The sequence below is a fragment of the Tupaia chinensis genome, unplaced genomic scaffold (genome assembly GCF_000334495.1).
Source record: "Tupaia chinensis unplaced genomic scaffold, TupChi_1.0 Scaffold000259_1, whole genome shotgun sequence".
In the NCBI taxonomy this organism is placed as follows: domain Eukaryota; kingdom Metazoa; phylum Chordata; class Mammalia; order Scandentia; family Tupaiidae; genus Tupaia; species Tupaia belangeri.
The window spans coordinates 485,070-504,092 of record NW_006159739.1 but is presented as its reverse complement, the minus strand read 5'-3'; the positions used below and the strand labels follow the sequence as shown (position 1 = coordinate 504,092).

At 52.6% G+C, this 19,023-nt stretch overlaps 1 protein-coding gene across 1 annotated transcript in view; it reads right to left on the bottom strand.

Moving 5' to 3' along the window:
* GLIS1 (GLIS family zinc finger 1) overlaps positions 1-15,815 on the bottom strand; it is a 103,860-nt gene extending 88,045 nt beyond the window's left edge. Inside the window, exons 1-2 of the mRNA XM_027772223.1 lie at positions 15,643-15,815; positions 9,085-9,973 (exon numbers count right to left, since the gene is read on the bottom strand). Coding sequence (XP_027628024.1) covers positions 9,085-9,948 — 864 coding nt within the window. The 5' untranslated portion in view covers positions 9,949-9,973; positions 15,643-15,815. The remainder of the gene's footprint in view (positions 1-9,084; positions 9,974-15,642) is intronic.
* Positions 15,816-19,023: the final 3,208 nt, after the last annotated feature.

Below are 19,023 nucleotides of genomic sequence, written 5' to 3'. Positions count from 1 at the left end.
AGCATGTATTGTGCGCCTGCTGAAGACAGTCTGCTATAACCTCCGAGTGCTAAGCACGATCCCATTCTACAGCGCAGGAAACTGAGGCTTAGCACAGCCAAGTGGCCCACCCAAGACTGGTCGTGGAGCCAATCCATGGCAGAGTGGGCACTTACAGCTGCCTTCTCTGTTCCTTTGGAGACATTAGTGACTGTATGGCCACTATCCATTTTACACTCACCCCTTTCTCTTTTCCTAAAGCAAATTGTCCAGAATGGTCAGAACCATCTGCTATACACGGACTGCATGCCACCGTCTAGTATATCACTGAAGCCTCAAACTAGTCCTACGACCTCCACTTTACAGGTAAGGAAACTGAGGCTTATACCAGGCAAGTTAAACCTATACCCAATCCCAGGTAGTAAACCCTGGCTCCAAATTTAGGCTTTCTTGCAGAAAACCTTCAAGCACCAGAGTAGAAAGTGGATATGACAATCCTTAAGGTCCCCCTAACGTTGTGACTTTTCAGGAAGTTGCTCAGGAGGACAGTGTCCAGGCAACCTCACACAGCCTTGGAGCAGCAGTGGCAGTTGACCGCAGAGACTCTGTCTCGGGAAGCAGGCTCAGCCTCTCTGCTAACAAGGCCAAGCCAGGAACAAAAGGGCACACTGTCCCCAAGACTAGGAAATAGTTGTACACAGGGCAACACAGGCTGGAAGCAGGAGGCACCGAGGAGAAGGGAGCTTAGGAGGGGAAACCAGACTGGGTGGTGAAGGGTAAGACTCTGCCAGGCTGGAAAAGACATTCCAGACCCAGAGAGTAGAAGAACCTGGAGAATGCAAAGACTCTAGGAGTCTGTGAGGAGAGGAAGCTCAGAAGCAGAGAAATACATAAAGTAGGCACCCTGGGGCTCCTGTTAACTCAGTGGATCCCAATGCTCCCTCTTGGGCTTTAACTTTTCCATCTTATAAAGAGATGACATGAGATCTGATGTGATCTCAGGGGGGATCATTACTAGGACACTTCTGGATGCCAACTGGCAGGCTGCCTTTGCCCCCCACCCCCCAGTTTTTCTACCAGACACTTTCCCACCCTGAAATGAAGTGAGGCTTGGCCCCCATGCCAAAGACGGTGGACTTGGCGACTTGGGCTGGTGGGACTGGCTGGGCTCTGGGCTCATTTACAGCAAGATTCTGCAGGGTGGCCAGGGGGGTTTGAAACATGCTCCATTTTACAGTTTTTTAATTTGACCAGAAACTTCACACTCTGGGAAGGAAGCTTTTTTTCAGGTGACTTGCTTTCTTTAGAAGTGAGATGTCCCACTTCTCAACATATGCACTGCCCTCTCCTCCAAGACAGAACAAAGGACCTATCAAAGCAGTAGGCAACAGGTTCACAAAATAACTGGGGTGCTGATTTCCTGAGGAAAAAGCTCCCTCAGTTTCCTCATGGGGTGGATTGTGTGACCCAGGGCCCCCAGCCAGGAGCACACGAGGGGATCAGTGACAGCTTGCTGAATGAGTTTCAGGTCTGGGCATGTTCTCCATATTTGCAAACAGGCTAATGATTTTCTGCCTGGGAGGTGGCTTAGGGTGGTGGCTAGCCCACAGTCTTTAAGGGGTTGAAACTTGGGTTCACATCTGATTCCACAATACACTTGGGGCCTGAACTTGAACCTGAACTGGGCTGCCCTTGCCCCGTCTACATGGAACATGAAAGGGAGATAACAATTACGGCCTCCAGGAATGTTCTGAGGGCTGAGATCATGCACGTGGAAGCCCGACACAAATTGAAAAGCACCCAGCGAGTGTTTCCATGATGTTCCCGTCCCCCTTGACTGACTTGGACAAAATTAAACACCCAGACCTCACATCCTGGCTTCTGGCTCCTCTCCCTCCCTCTGCCGTCCAGCAATAATATCGCAGGATTCAAGGGCAGCATTCTTCCCACGACGCCAGAAGTCTCGCATCACCTCATCTTCATCTCTGGACCCCAGCTCCCAGCACGAAGCCTGGCACACAGGACGGTCTGCCCCTTGGATGAGGCAAGTGTTTTGGGGCAAAAACTCTCTCCTCGTTTGAGACCCAGTTTCCCACAGTCTAAACCTTCCCATCTTTTGGTTCTCAGACCCTTCAGAAAACTTTCTCTGTCCACTGACGCCCATAGGCTGTGCAATCCTGAGCCCCTGACTACCCTCTGAGGTTCAGTCTTCCCATCCTCTGTCTGTACATGATGAGGATGGACCAGCAAACATTTCAGGCCCCTGCTAATTCCCTGGGGAGAGCCCCAAAGTGGAGATGTGCAAGGGGCGTCTACCGGCTTCCAAACATGCCCAAGCCACAGCTGGTCTCAGGACCTGGGGGACAGCAGTAAGCAGAGGCCCAGGGCCTCCATCTGCTATGATTTGGAAAGCCCAGAGGTGACTGCCCCCAGAGGAGTAGCTGCACACATGAGCACCTGGCCACCTCACTTAAAACGGAGGCTGCTGGATTCAGTCACCCTAAGTCCCAAGAAGAGGCTAGGCAGAAGCAGCTGGGTAGAGGATAGTGTGGCCTGTAGAATGTTCCAGAAGCTGAGCAAGCTTACACAGAGCAAGTCATGATGTTTGTGTCTGTGACCATCAGCAACACCTAGCTTCTTCCATACACAGGCACAGTGATTGGTGCTGGACACGGTATGTCTCAGAATACACGAACTCTTTTCTCCCTCAGGAGATAGAATCCCGGGTCTCTAGCCAAGTCTCTTTCTCTTTCTCAAACTCACAGCTTGGCTGGGCAGGCCAGCAGATCTGGTCAGTATAGAACCGCTGATCTTTGGCAGACTGTGTGATCTTAGGAGGTGATTTAACCTCTCTGTGCCTTAGAGTTTTGGCCAATTCTGTTCTGAAGGTGGAATGGGGAATAGCTAGCACTGAGCCAGGATGAAAGAATCTCTGAATCTCCGGAAACAGTTCCCTCTACCTGCCCCCACTGCTCCCACCACCCAGGTTGTGTTTCTCAGTGGGTGGTGGGCTGGAGCAGGGGGAAAGGGACAGTCAGAAGCCCTAGGGTTATGGGGGATAGAGTAAGTCTGGTCCAGACTAGGAGGTAGGCAAGGCCCCTGCAGGAGGTCCAGTCAAGTGGCTGATGTTCAGAGCTCCTTGGCCAGTTAAGGTCAATCGACGATGCCTAGCTTTTGAACAGAAGCATTTCCCTGGTCCTTGGTTCCAAGGCAACTGGGGCAGACCAGCAAATAGTGGGGAGGGTGCAAGGGCTGAAGACCAGTGGCCAGTGATCTGCTACTGCCAGAGGAACCCAGGCAGCATGAAACCCAGCTCTGAGACTCCAGCTGTCCCTCAGGACAGGAGCACATGCACGAGGGAAGCTTGTCACTGGCCCAGCTGCTCCATTCTAGCTCCAGCATGCTGCACAGATGCCAGCTCAGAGCAGGTGACCTGCAAATGACCAAGAAGGAACAGCATGCAAAGAATGAGGGGACCCTGGCAGACACCAGAGGGCAAGGCTCAGGAATTGCCCCTGGAGGAGTAGCTGCACACATGACCATCTGGCCACCTCACTTAAAACAGAGGCTATTGGATTCAGCCACCCTACCAGGCTCTTTTGAACCTCAGTTTCTTTATCTGTAAAGTAGCTCTAAACAAGCCCCTCCTAGATTCTAGGGCCAATGTACAAATTGGCCCTGGGAAGATCAACCTAAAAGTATGAGAGAGGAAATGAGAATCAACCAAGCACTTTCCTCTTTTAACCCTAATAACAGGAGCCACATTGTGACACAGCAGTAAAACACCAGGCTCTGTGAAGCCGACTCACAAGGAGAAGTTCCAGGTTCACATCTCAAGGCATCCCTGAGGATACCAGGCATGTGCACCCGTGATCCAAGCTGGCTGAAGCTGGAGTAGACTGTGATAGCAAGACCCTATTAGAGGGGCCAGCAGGTGGTATGATGGCTAAGGCACTATACTCCCACATGGCCAACCGTAGTTTGAATCCTGGACCTGGCAGCTTAGAAATCATGCCAGGTGTATATGCGTGTGTGCCAAAAATCCCAGGAGTAGAATGGAGAAGGGATATGGTCATCCCCTAGAGGGGGTGATTTCTCACTTTCCCTCTCACTGTCTCTCTCCAGCAAGCACACATGCCCTATGAAAAACCTAAAAAGAAAAAATCCCTAATAGAGGTGCTATCTCTCCATTTTCTGTCTTCTCTCACACTCACGGAGAGAAAAAGGTTAAAAGGTATGTACTCTGTTACTCCCTGTTTTATTTTAGGTTTGTGCCATGGGGCAGATGTTCTCACCAGGGAGAGACTGAGACAGAGAGAAGGAAAGTGAGAAAGCATCCCCCAGGGGGACATGGCTACACCTTAATCCCTTCTATTCCATTCTCCTCTTGGGTTTCTGAGCATGCATGCACACACGCCCAGTGTAATTTTCAAACTGCTGGGTCCAGGGCTTGAACCATGATCAGCCATGTGGGAATCCAGTTCCTTAACTACCATGCCATCTGCTTGCCCTGTTATTGCCCTACTTTACAATCAAGCATGCTACAGTTCAGAAAAGGTAAGTCACACAGCTGGTAAGTGGCAGAGACAGGCTGACATGTGGGACACCAGACCCGGGCTTTTCCTCTCTGCACACACTTGGCACCCAGCATTTACAGTGTTGGTAAAACTCTTCACAAAAGTGAGGGCTTTTCGTTATTACTGTTATTTTATCAAACCTCAGGTAGAAAGGGGCATGGTTATGAGAAGTCTTCCTTTTTCACTCTGCCTCCTCTTCTTGATGTAGAGAAAAGCAAGCTACACACAGTCTACTCATTTCTGCAGTCTCAGACAATCAGAATTCCGACTGTCTGGGAGCACCAACCTAAGAAGGCATGAAATTAATCTTTGCAAAGTTAACGTCTTCGAGGCGTCGCGTCAGTATTTGGGTTGGACGTAACCTTGTTATCGTAACGCAGACGAAGCCCCAGATTTAATAAGGCTAAGACAACTCGAGCAACGTAAGAAACATAACAGGATATTGCAAAGAGATTAGGGAGCTTCCTCTGGACAGTGGGGACAGGCTGGGTGGAGGCCAAGTTAGGGGTGGATGGCGCAGTTTCCCGGGAGGGGGGCCAACAAGTGCCCAGGCCTGGCCTAAGGACTAAACTGCCTGGGCAGAGGGCAGCCAGGCTCTCCTCTCGGCACACTGAGGCCTGCCTGGTGCTGGAGCGGAGACTCCGCAGGCTAAATTTAAACCAGCTGCAAGGCCGGGAGTGTTACAGTTGGATGGGGTGGGGGGAGCTTACCTCATGAAAGAACTGTGCAAACGGCTGCTGGAAAGATAATAAAAGGATTAACTGCTATTTTAGTGGGCCATTTACTCTTCAATCAAAATGTCTCATCTATTTCCTGTTCTCCAGAGGCTCCGGGTCCAAAATTCCTTTGTCTATTACAGTGCATGGTAGCAGAGGCCTGTCATGAGAAATTAATAATTTTACAGGGAAGAGAGATTTTATTTATCTGGGTGCAGGCTGGGGCCCGCCCCTTCCCCTGGGTTACCTACTGCACCAGCATTGCAGGGAAAGGAGCAGGGCAGGCAGGAGGGACTCAGAGGCAGCTCAGAGAAGGCCCCCCAAACCGAGGGGAGTGCTGCCACTCTCTCCAGATGGTGGCACCTGGGGAGGTTGGGCCTAAGACCCCAGAGATTCGTTAGGTTCATGGAAGATTTACACGACCAGGAGTATCACAGTTCAGGAAGAGTGGGTTCAGATCAGGCTCCATGATCTAGTGGTTAAAGTGAGCCAGATCCCACATGGCCAACCATGGTTCAAATCCCAGCCCCAGCAGTTTGAAAAACATACTGGCATGTATGAGTGCCCAAAGCCCTGACAGGAGAGAGAAAAGGAGGAGAAGGGATTGCAGTATGACCACATCCCAAGGAGATACTTTCTCGCTCTCCCTCTCTGTCTCTCTCTGATGAATACATGCATCCTCTGGCAATTAAAAAACTGGAATAGAGGGACCAGCAGTTAGCATAATGGCTATGTCGCTGGACTCCCACGTAGTCGACCCAGACCCGGTGGCTTAAACTCACGTCGGGCATGTGTGCATGCGTGCCCAAGATCCCGAGAGGAGAATGGAGGAGAAGGGATTGTGGCGTGGCATTCCCCCTGGGGGGTGATTTCTCGCTTTCTAGCTCTCTGTCTCTCTCTGTCTGTCTGGCAAGTGCATGCGCCCTATAGCAAAAACCTCTCAAAAAAAACCAAAACAAAACAAAAAAAAAAAACAACAACAACAAAAAAAAAAACTGGAAAAGAAGAAAAGAAAGAGTAGGTTTGGGGCCAGTAAGTGACATGGTGGTTAAGGGGCTGGATTCCCACATGGCCAACAGTGGTTCAAGTCCCAAACTCAGTGGCTTGAAAATCATGCTGGGCACATGTGCACACATGCTCCAGATCCCAAGAGGTGCATGGAGAAGGGATTGAGGCATGTCATGCCCCCAGAAGGTGTGATTCCTTACCTTCCCTCTCTCTGACTCTCTCCCTCTCTCTCCCACAAGCACACATGCCCTATGGCAAAAATCTTCAAAAATAAAAAAAGTAGGTTCAGATTCTATCCCAATGGTACAGTTGTGTAACATCAAGCAGCATTTCTACTACTGTTGCTACTATTAATATGATGATTCTTAGCCGCTATTACTATTGTTGCTGTTGTTATTGTTTGTCTCTAACTTGCTATGTGACCGGGGGCAAGTTAACAAGCTCTCTGAGCCTCAATTTCCTCTTCTGTAAAATGGAGGCTAACAGTGTCCCCTCCAATAGGGGTGTGGTAAGGGCCTGTGGAGTTAGCACTTAGAACAGCACTCGCACACGGTCAGAACTCAGAAGTCACTAGCCCGTATCATCACCACCAGAACCCTAACTCCTGACCAGCGAGACCAGGTGTTCTCACAGAAACAAGTAGAAGGCTAGCCTCACCCTGCTGGATCTTTCCTCACCTGTGAAAACCTTCAGTTTTAGAGGATTCTTGTGACGCTTAAATACAGCCATGCTTGAGTAGATACAGCTCACTTCCTCCACAAAGTCCTTCTGGACCTCCCTTCTTGGGCAAATCCCATTCCAGGATCTGTCACTGATTCTGACCCCTACTAGCCCAGGGACCCATCACCGATTGTGGGTGACCCCAGAGGAAGGCCCATGGCAGGCCCAGGCCTGGGTCCCAGTGCCAGGCATGAGCTAGATGTAAAGCCAGTGCCCTGTGGAGTCCACAGCGTCAGATGAGATCCTAGTAGGCTGGCCCAGCAGAAAGACCATGAGACTAAACGGAGCAACCTCAGCCTCCACTGCCCAAGCTAAAGCACGGCAGGCAAGGCTGAGACCACCTCGAGGTCCCTAATATCTGACACGGACATTCCTGGATGTTGTGACTCCACACACAGGCCCACTGTCAGAAAGCCACTGCCCACACCATGATGACATACCTTTGGGCCACATGGCCTTCACCTAGGCCACCACAATCCCCAGCAGCCCCTTCCTGGATTCCCACAGGACGGGGATACAAGAACTGTGACTTGACAGCAGTCGGCCCCATGTCTCAGGGAGGGATGGGGCCGTCTGTCTTCCGGTAGCCTGGCCTGCGGGCTCTGTCTGTTGGTCATCTCCTCCCAGGCAGGGGCACACCTTTCAGCAAGTCTTGTGTCCCAAGATCCCAAATGAACTGTGCGTCCCCAGGGATGGCCCACCCGGCAGCCCTCCTTCAGGAGACGCTCAGCCCCAAGGCATGTGATAAAGTCAGATGTGCAGCTTCTCCCCACAGCCCCTCAGCACATGGGATGCCAGCCACATCCCTGCCTCCTCCCTGCCTGTGGTGCAGATCTCGCTGCTGCCGACCGTCCACACAGCAAGCTCCCTCTTATCATCCAAGGTCAGCCTCCAGGTGCTCACTGCTGCTGACTGTCCACACAGCGAGCTCCTTCTCATCACCGAGGCCAATCTCCAGGTGCTCACTGCTCCCGACCGTCCACACAGCAAGTTCCTTCTCATCACCAAGGCCAGACTCCTGGAGGCTGCAGAAGCTCATCCAGTTCACGGCTCCACAGGCAGTCGGGCACCAAAAGTGGACTCCTGGCCCCGGAGGGTGGCGTTCACACTGCCAGTTGCCAGGGCTTCCTGCCTCCACCCTGGCCCTGGAAATGTCACTCTGGGCTCCATGCAGGGACACGGCACCCTTCCCAGACTGAATGCCCCATGAAGTGGGGCCCTGTGTCACTGACAGCATGGGAGTGTGGAAGAACTCGACAAACCTGGGTGCTACGCAGGCCCTGCAGGCCAGACACACTGCTGCCCAGGCTGGGGGGACTGAGCCGTGGCCCCTTTGGCCCCAGTTCTCATCGTGCAGGGCCTACCTGAGGCCCTGCCACACCAGGCAGGCACCTCTCTCCTAAGCCAGTGGTTAGGCTGAGACCATCAGGGACCGAAACTGTGCTCCCAGGTCTGATACAGATCTCCACCTCAGCAAGGACAGAACAAAGACATGACCATCCTGGGGGCCTGGAGACCCAGGGACCACAGTTGACATGTGTTTGCACACACACACACACACACACACACACACACACACAGGTGCCCTTCTCTGGCAAAATCCTCGGTCTCAACCCCAGTCAGCACACTGCTGGTGCTGCTGTCCTGGGTCTTACTACTAGCCCCTGACCTGATCCCACTGCCTTCCTCGGAGGAGGAAGCCAAGGCTAAAGACAGCTCCAGGAGAAGGCCCAGGGAGCCTTCCTGCGAAGGGCACTGAGTGAAGGCCCGGAGCTGGAGGAAAGCAAGTTCCCCACGTCTCGTCAGGCCACGGAAGGTGGGACATGCAGCCTCCACATGGGAAAGAGAAGGTTGGCCAAGCCTGCCTCCACCTCAGGGCATGTGTGGCAGCACCAGCTGTGGGGCACACTAAGGCACCTCCAACACCTCAGAGTGGGGACAGGCACCTGGCACCTCTCTGCCAAGGTTCCCAGGGTCACGTCAACCACGAGGAGCTCAGGGCTCCCAGGTAGCCTCTCATGGGCAGTGAGGTGGGTGCTGCCCGGCTGGCTGGGTGGCGGAGGCCTGGCAGCAGAGGAACTTACCATGCACTTGTTGGGCTTCTCACCCGAGTGCACCCGCATGTGGATGAGCAGCTTGTAGCGGGCGTTGAAGGGCTTGTAGCGGCGCACACAGCCGGCCCAGAAGCACGTGAAGTCCTCGCCCTTGCGCTGGTCTATGTGGCTCTTCTCGATGTGCCGCACCAGCTCCTCCTGCTGCTCGTAGGCTGCACAGCAGTCCACCCAGCGGCACGTCTGCCGCCCGGCCACTGCCCTGCCCACCAGGCCCAGTCCCAAGCCTCCAAGGCCTGGGCCAGTTGGTAACTGAGGCAGGGGGTAGGGGGGTGGCAGGCTATGCTGGGGAGGTCCGAAGAGCTCTGAGAACTCGTCCACTGGCTCCTGTTTCAAGAAACCCATCTTCCGGCAGGCTTCGAACTGCAAACTCCCCTCGTGGCTCTCAGTGCATGGGGGGCTGGGCAGGGCCCGCTTGGGAGGGCCCCCAGGGTTTCCCGGCAGAGGGGGGCTCCGGAGTCCATTTACACAGGTGACCAGAGCTGTCTGGGAGGAGCGGCTGATGGGGGCAACGTCAGAAGAGGAGACACAGGGTGAGGAGGAGGAGGCCGAAGAGGTGGGAGGCAGGCCCAAGAGACAGCAGTGCTTCAGGCTGCCCTCAGGGAGGTGGGCTTCAGGCGGAGGACCCAGGCCAGAGCTGGGTTCGCTGCCCAGAAGGTAGCAGGAAGACGCAGGGTTGGCGAGGCCTCGGCCCGGGAGGTCTAGGTCTGCGTGTAGGCCGGCAGCTGGCGGGGCCCGGCAGTGGGCAGACAGGGGTGCACGTGCTTCTGCCATGGCCTGGTAAGCGGGCAGAGACTCCTGCTTGATGTGCTGTGTGGCTGGGAGGCCACCGTTCATATACGTGGGCTGGGATCTGGGTGACCTGGAAGACAGTGGCCAGAGAAGTCATGAGAAGGCAGGTGCTCTGCAGTGGAGAGGCCCTGGAGGGGCAGGGGAGCTGGCAGGAGAGTTGAGGACCCAGGGATGGGCAGCCCCAGGCAGGAGAGGGAGGCTGAGGGCTAGAGGCAGCCACGTCTGGCTGGTTGGAGAGTAGGGACAAGTATGGAGAAGGGAACAGGGTCCAGGGAGGTAGGTCTGCACAGGTGACCGTGATGGGACTGCCAGGAAGGAGCTCACCCAGGCTCAGCCCTCCCCTCCAGCCTGGGTGCCAGTCCTTCTTGGGTCTGTCCTGATCCTTCCCCACAACCTTCTAGTGAATTTCACAGGAAGAAGGCTGAGGCTGGCATGTTGGGGAACACCCAGTGTGTTGTAAATTCTACGTGTCTCTTAAATCTTTAACTTTTATCATCTTTCTTAACTTCTGAAAATGTTATTTGTATGAAATCTTGCCCCAGCCTATCTTTGCTTTATTTATTTATTTATTTATTTATTTATTTATTTATTTATTTATTTATTTATTTATAACAGGGTCTTATCGTCACGATCCTCCTGCCTTGAGCAGTCCATCTTTTCTCTATTAACATCCGTGGATGGCAAGTCTGAAGCACAGCTATGACCTTTTGGGAATAGCTGAAGGGATGTCCAGAGCTTCAGGCCTAGACACCATGAGTGCATGAAACTGCACTTTGGGCAAATGAGTGAGGCAGGCTGGGCCAGGCAGTGTGTGGGGGTAGGAGATCTGGGTTCGAGGCCAGGCTCATTCACGGCTAAGCTGGGTAAACACGGACAAATTTCTTAGCCATTCTGGGCCTCTCTCCTCACTTGTGACATCAGAAGGATCTTCCTCATGGCAGCATGCATGGTGTGGACCAGCTGAGGTGCAGCTCGCCTCGGTGGCTGTTGTCACCACATGCATGGTACCTAGGTGCCTAGAAAGGACCTCTCCCAAATGCAGGATTCCCCCCCACCACTCAGCAAGCGCCAGGTTTAGGAGAGGCAAGGGGATTCCGACATGGACATGCCCACCATCCTGGGTGGGGACCAGGCTAGGTACAGGTAGAAATACCAAGGTCTGCCTGTCCCCAGAGGGCTCTGAAAAGGAAAGACGCCAGTGGGTGATGCTGGCGTGAGAGTCATGAGAAGCCACCACCAGCTAGCTGGTCGAATGAGAGATGACCTGGCTACGTGCCCAATCTGACTGAGATGTCCCATGAAGTCCACCTCAGCTGGGCCTCAGTTTCCTCACCTGTGAAATGAGGACTAAGCTGCTCTGCCTCAGCAGTGGCTGCCCAAACCAAGTGCAATGATCCTGGGACAGCGCTCTGGGAGGGGACGGCAGGATGCGTGGTGCTGTTATCACTGCTGTCCCCATGCTATGGCAGCAGAGCTGCTGAGTCCCAGCCTGTCTCAGGACAGCCTTGAGGCCCAGGTCCCTCCTTTTCCAGCTCCCTGTGGCTATACCATCCCCAGCTTCAGCAGAGATGGAGGGAGGGAAAAGGGCAGGAGAGAAAGGGAAGCCGAGTCAGACGACCTCAGAGCTTGGCCTCTGACCCCGTCAAGACATGGAGAGGGAAGAGCTGAGAGGGCTCAGGACTTGCTCGTCACCACACATGCAGCAGACTAGACCCAGATCCCCTTCTGGGTGCGTGTGTTCTCTTCTGGATAGAACCAACTGGAAGCTCTCCCTCAATAAAGGTGCCGGGGCGGGACTTGAGCCTTTCTGTTGTTTCCTCAAATATACCAGCAACCCTCAGCCTCACTCACCAGTGAGCTCTCTTCCCTCCCAAGAACTCTGCAGCCAGAGTGTGGCCACTGGGTGGAAACAGGAGTTTCAATTCTGCATCAGACCGCAAGCGCACATGTCCCCTCCCCAGGCTGGGGACCCTGGGCCCATTTAAGCCTGGGGCTCTGTGGAGCTTAAATAAGAATAGAAGTATAGCTGCTCCTTAGGGGGTCACTATCATGTACCTGGCACAGGTGGGGTGGGCAGGAAAGGACAGCCAGGTAAGCCTCTGGAGCCATCTCTGAAATAGCATCAGGTTAGAGTGACCAATGCCAAGAGAGGAGAGCACCACAGCGTTCTGAGTTACTGCAGTCCTGATGGCAAAACTGCGCATGGTGTTAAAGGGAGAGGTGGTGGCCCAGGCCTCAATGCCCCCTCACTTCCTTGCTGTCCCTGGGAGGCTTGGGACAGTGGTTCCAGTTCTGCTCTGCTGCAGAGCCCTATGCACCTCAGGACAACCCCATCAAATCTCTAGAAACTGGGCCCAGTCCCAGGCAGAGCCTCCCAGGGTGTTGGCACTGCCCTGAGGTCCGCCACATGCAGCGTAACAGGTAGAACGAAGTGAGCAGCACTGTCTCTTGGCCATGTGGCTGAGTTCAGGGAAGAGGCCATCACCTATTTGACACCTAGGAAAATGGAGCAGCTTGTCCAAGCCCCAGACGAGTGACAGAGCAGAAATGGAACCTGGCTCTGCCTGAACAAGACACTGGGGTTTTCTCACAACACTCCTGCCAGGGTCTCAACTGCTTGTCTGAAAATGACTGAAGCAGATGACCAGGATGTTTCCTATGGCTTTGACATTCTAAGTATCAAGGACTCACATTTCTTTTGCTTAACATCCTGGAAAGGAGCTGCTGAGATTGGGATTATCAGTTTCTCCAGCAGAGAATCGAGGAGAGAGGAGGCAACCTCAGACCTCACGGCCCCCGGGGCGCAGGCTGCAGCCCAGGTGGAAGGTCAGTGAGTTCACTCACCAGGCCTGTCCCTCGGTGCTGAGTGGGGCTGAGGACATGATGTGACATGGTCCCTGAGCTTGAGAAGCTCCCCTGCCAATAAATAGGGAGACCATGGCCCAGTCCACTGAGGGTACCTCAAACTCTGCTGAGGGTGGGGAGAGTTCTGGCACACAGAAGAGAGTGTGGGGAGGCTCCAAAGGCTGAGACATGAAGATGTGAATGTGGGAGGGCCCATTCAGAACCAGTCAGGAGGCTGGTTTGGCTGCAGGAGGAGCTGAGTGGTGGCTGCCAGGGGCCTTGTGACACCGTGAGGCCTTCTCTCTGTGCTTCTATCCTCATGTCACAGCGAGGAAATGAGGCTCTGAGAAGCTCAGCATCTTGCTCAGGTTAACTAGAAAGCTAGTGATGGAGCCAGGACTCGACTGAACCTCAAATGCAATATATTCTCCCATCTGCATTGGTGGTGGGCAGCCATTTTAGGCACAGAAATGACAAAAGCTGGACATTGCTAAATTATTTATTTCCACTTGTTAGATGACCTCAGGCCATTTACAGAGCCTTCCTGGCCTCAGTTTACCCGTCCTATGGCAGTTGTGAGTTGAGCGACTTAACACAAGGAAAGTGCCTGGCCCAGTGTGTGGCCCCCAGCAAACACTCTCTGGCTGTTGCTCATCAGTGTGGGACCAGGGCCTCCTGGGACTGTAGGGATTAGGATGTGCACGTGCAGTAACCACTCAGTAAGCAGGAGCTCTTTTTATTAGTACTAGGAAGTTAGGCTGGAGGCAAGGAGGCTCGGAAGGCAGCCGAGGAAGGAACCAAGGAGGTAGCTCAAAGGGCCTGAGATCAGGAGGGGCAGTGAGGATGAAGAGGAGGGGTCCCAAACACCAGGTAACCCAGCAGGGCTGGGGAAGGGACAGGATTCAGAATGGGAGTAGGATAGAGGCTGGGACTTTCCTTTTCTTTAAGAAAGCAAGGATGCTCAAAAGGGTCAGCTCAAACTCAGCCACTTTGGTAGCAGGGCTGGCAACAACTTATGTAGAAACCAATGGAGCATTCTTTATACACTCTCCTGTGCCCCAAATTGTCAAAAAGACATTCAGGATGATAGGCAATATTTCTGAATGTGTCTAGCAAAGAAAAATATCCAGGTTCCCTAGCCTTTCCTGGGTTCACATAGTTCCTACCCCGAGACAGGAGGTACATCACTCAAGAAACTCGATACTTATGGGATTCTCTGTGAGTCATCAAGCAGGTAACTGCATCTGACCATTGCTCAACAGAGCATGGCTTGAATCCTAAAAAAAAGCTGACTTCTAGTTACAGATTGGGTCGTGCACCCCCAGATTCGTATGTTGCAGCCCTGCCCCCCAGTTACACTGAGGATTTAAAGAAATAATTGAGGCTAAGTGAGGTCATAAGGGCAGACCCTAAGGCAATGTGTCTGATTCCATACAAGAGGTGGAATACATGGACAACACAGAGCAGGGATGACCCTGTGAGGACGTGGAGAAACGGTGACCACTGGCAAGCCAAGAAGACAGGCTTCAGGAGAAACGAAACCTGCCAGCGCCTTAATCTTGCACTTCTGCCCTCCTGAATTCTAAGAAAATCAATTTCTGTGTTTAAACCATGCAGTTTATGTTATTTTTATGGCAGCCTGAGCAAATGAATGTCCTCCTATAAATCAGGTGTCTCACGAAACTCAAAAAGGCAACAGGGAATCTAAATTCTCAAAGGCAAATGATTCCACATGGGAAAAACAGCCTTCTATGTGGCAATGTAGGTTGGACATTCCTGATCTGAAAATCTGAAATCCGAAAAGTTCCAAAATTTGAAACTTTTTGAGTGCGGACATGACACTGCCAGTGGAAAATTCCACACCTGATCTCATGTGGCAGGTCACAGCCAAAATGCTGCACCATAAAAATACTGCATAGAATTACCTTCAGAATATTTGTATAAGGTGTATATGACACACACACACACACAAATATATGTGAATCTTGTATTTAGACTTTCTCACGATCACTCATTATGTATATGCAAATATTCTAAAACCTGAAAAAATAAAAAATCCAAAGTATTTCTGGCCTCCAAAGCCTCTATCTCCCACTGTGGATCTCACTAGAATGTAAGCTCTAGGTGGGGAGATCTTGGCTTCCTTCACCAAAGCACCCCCGCCCTGACCACAGTGCCTGGCACATACTAGGCACATGCTGAACACTTGATAAATGGCTGATGAACTACAGACCAGCAACCGGGCCATTTTTAGACTCTGGTCTGTGACACAGACCTCAAACTAGTAGCCCATGGCTGTGGATGAGGGCCCTGAGTCCAAGCAGATGTGCACACAGATCTGTCCGTTGACTGACCTCACTGTCGGTAAACCAAGAAGCACCAAGGCACAGCTGGGACCCCGGGAGAAGCCACATTTCAATCCAACGTGCAATCTGATGGGACATCCATACGAGGTGGGCGCCAGTGGGAATGTGTAAGCATTGAGTAGATGGCTACAGGCAGGCTTCTGCGGGGCGACAGTGTCCTGGGGCACACAATGACAAGAGGAGAGGAAGCCATCTCCGTCCAAGGGCCAGCTCAGGGTTCGACACTATGTGGCCTCTTTCCCAATCCGTGCCTGGATCTTCCTCTTCTGAAATTACTGACTCTATGAAAAGTCACTTAAGCTTATGCAGCGGGGAACCGTACCTCAATAAAACCATCTCTGTCTCTCTCATAAGGCCCAGGCAAAGCAGGAGGTGTGTAGCCATCTTTGCTACTAGGCTACTAGGCCTCTGGTGCCGCAGCTTCCCCATGTGTCCCACCAGCCAGGCAAAGTGGGATCTTGCAGCCCTTGGTCCTTGGCCCCGAGGAGGGTCCACAGGAAGCAGCTGGTGGGTGGGGATAGGCACATACCTGTGAGGGTGGGGAAAATGCAGCAACCTCTCGCAGGCTGGGGGGTGACCCCGGGGAGGGGGAGTTCCTGCAGGGAGAAACAGGCCTTGGTGGCAGGTAGGGCCAGGGCCCTCAGCAAGGTCCAAGTCCAACAGGCTCTTCTCCGAACCCGGAGTGCAGTGGCTGTAGCTCCCGTTCACTAGGCAGAAAAAGACAGGGAGGAAGGAGACAGTGAGTGGGGGCAGCCTACAGAGGAGTGCAGGGAGAGCACGGCCATTGGGGTATAGTGTGGGACACAGCAGCCCAAGCCAACACTAACAATACCACTGCTCCCTCCAAGGTACTGGGATACCTCTAATTCTTATAATCTCCCAGCAAGATCAGAAATGAAATCCCCATGGGACCAGCAGTTAGCATAATGGCTATGTCGCTGGACTCCCATGTAGTCGACCGCGGTTCAAGTCCCGGACCTGGTGGCTTAAACTCATGCCGGGTGCATGTGTGTGAGTGCCCAAGATCCCAAGAAGAGAAAGGAGGAGAAGGGACTGTGGCATGGCCATCCCCCCTGGGGGGTGATTTCTCGCTTTCTGTCTCTTTGTCTCTCTCTTTCCGGTGAGTGCACATGCCCTGTAGCAAAAAACTTCTCCAAAAAAAAGAAAAGAAAAGAAAGAAATGAAATCCCCAATTCGCAGATGTGAACACTACGGCTCCAGTGGTCACATGACCGTTCACAAACATGTATACTTCCTATGTACCAGACGCTATTCTAGGTGTGGGAAAGACCAGCAAGCAAGACTAATTCTTGGCCGCTTGGGATGTACAGTTTATTACCCTAAGGTTGTGCTTTTCAGACAAGGTGCAAGAGTAAGTGCTGAGGTGTGGGGTGCAGAGCTCCTGTCCAGCAAGCTGAAGTGATGGTGCTGCCAGATGAATGCCAAGGGCTCAGGGCTCCCTAAACTACATCTGCTACTGTAAGTACTGACATTCAACCAATGTGGATTTCCAAGGTGCACTGCGCCACTAAAATGGTCCTGCTAGTTACACCTCTGTACCCTCTCCATGGTTCTCTAAAAGCCTGTCTATTCTCTGTCCTGCCCAGGGAAGGTTAATCGAGGCAGTTGATGTGAAAGCCCTTGAAAAACCATATAAAGTATAAGACGAATAGTTGTTAAAGCTAGTTCCCCTCTCTGGGCCTGTTTTCTCAACTACAGATGAGAAGATTAATCTGGAAAGTCAATCTTCTTGGGCTTTCTGCTCTCACATGGAATGCCAAGGAGGAAAGAACAGGGCTTTGGGGTTGGACAGACCTTGGCATGAGTCCCTCCTCTGCCCCCAAACCAACTCCATAGCCCAGACACTGTACATTTTCTGTGTACCATACTCCCTGTGTGTGGCTGACCCTGAGTTTCCTCTGTAAGCAAAGTCACACCAGCTCTCCAGAGACAGGGAGGAATAAGCAGTATATCCCATTTCACAGAAGAGAAAGTAGAGGCTCGGTTTATTTAATTTCCAGGATACACAGCCAGTAAGCTTCTGAGCTGAATTTCTGGCCCAAGTCTGCCAGTCGCAAACCCCACCTCCTGATCACTATGTAAGAAGTGACCTTGAAGAGAGCCAACACAAGGATCCACTTCCCCTTGCCCTATTCTAATGCATCCTCAGGGCAGTCCTTTCAGCCTACAGTTACCCTGACACTAAAGACAGACGCTCAGTGTTAGCTTGCCATGTGCCCGCAGCTCTGGCCAGCACCAGCTGAACACTTCGCAGTTTGCAGATGAGAACGCAATGCCCCAGAGTCCCAGGACAGATGAGGGGCTCAGCTGGGTCCCCAGGTAACAGGCAAGCCTATCGAAGGGCTCCGATGAACACCTGCTTTACACTCCTCCCAGCTCCAGCCTCAGCCCGTCCTGCTGCAGGAACCTTGGCTCTGTTGGCCTTGGCTGCTGCTTGGCCAGCCCCTCCTAAGCTTATTTTTTAATAACTTGGTTGTTTTTTAATTAAAACGAAATCCCTGGTAACAAATGTGAATGGCCCGAGTTAATGAGAGCAGGCTGCTGCTCGTTTAAGTTCCTCTCTGCTTGGCCGTCTTCACCTTTCCCAAATCGTTTCTGCATGCAATTTTATTGGTCCACTGAGGCAGCCCTGGGACTGGGCCTCAGAAAGCTGAGGATAATTTTATGACTATTAATAGTATTTGGAGTAGAGAGAGCTTAATCATCACACGGGGCTGTTTCACCAGGGTCTTTCTCCGAGAGTCTTTGGTTGGGGTGGGGGGCGTGCAGTCCTAAACTCCTTTCGAAGACCTGCCTGGAGCTTGAGGGTCTCTGGGTGACTTCCCCCTCCCTCACTCCAGAGGACGTGTGCAGTGAAGGGAGACAGACCCTGGGAAAGGCGGTGGGGGCCTTTCAAGCGTCACTCACTGTGAGGCAGGCTCAGTTCAGCCATTTTCCAAGTGAGAAAAGGCCAAGTTTGGGGAGATTGGTGCCTCTAACCAGGCCAGGGTCTGTAAGGCCACAATTCAAACCCAGTTTTCTCAGATTTCAAAGTCCAACATCTGTCCTGCTGCCTCTTGGTCAGCTGATGAATAACTGGAGACCTCCAAACAAGCATCCCCCTCTTCAAATCCAATGAAGATCATGTTGGAAAGCCTTTGGGGAAGTAAAAAGTAAAACATCTCCTAAATTTTAATCTTCGTGCTAACTGCCAGGAGGGTAAGCTCATTCCAGCTCAAGACAAGAAAACAAGGGCTCAGAGAGGCTAAGTGGTTTGCTTAGGTCCCACAGTGAGTGGGGGGCTGAGGTGAGATTGAACGCATCACCTCTGTGGAAAAACAGTCACTGCTTGACAAACTTTTGGGGTCTTTCACAGCTTCTTCTCTGCTGGATACCGTAAGAGGCTTTCCTACAATAAACAAACATACTGGCCTTGGAGGGAGGAGCCACCCAATCACAGTTCAGCCCTGCTTGGTGCACCAGGCCCACTCCAGCCCTTCTCTCCAGTGACTCCAGAGCACCCTGGATGAAAGCATCAGTCTCCCAACTCGCAGAGGGGCACTGAGCCCAGAGCCAGCAAATGGACCCCAGGGGTCATAGAGCAATTGCTGGCATGGCCAAAGCCTAGGTCTCCCAAAGCCCAGGCCAGTCTCTGCCCAGGCTGCCTGCTTTCTTGAAAGACTGTAGCATGACTCTCCAAAGTGCCCACCAATGGAAAGATGAGAATACCGTCACCACTGCAGGCCACAACCCAAGTCTGCTGGAAAGACACGAGCACTGTCTCCTGTCTGCTAGCAGCTGGCCACTCTGTCCCCAAGGGCATCGCAAGACCCAGATGGGGACCGCTCATCCCTTCCTGTTCACTCTCCATCTCTAAGGACCTAGGACGGCTCTTTTCCTGGGAGGACAT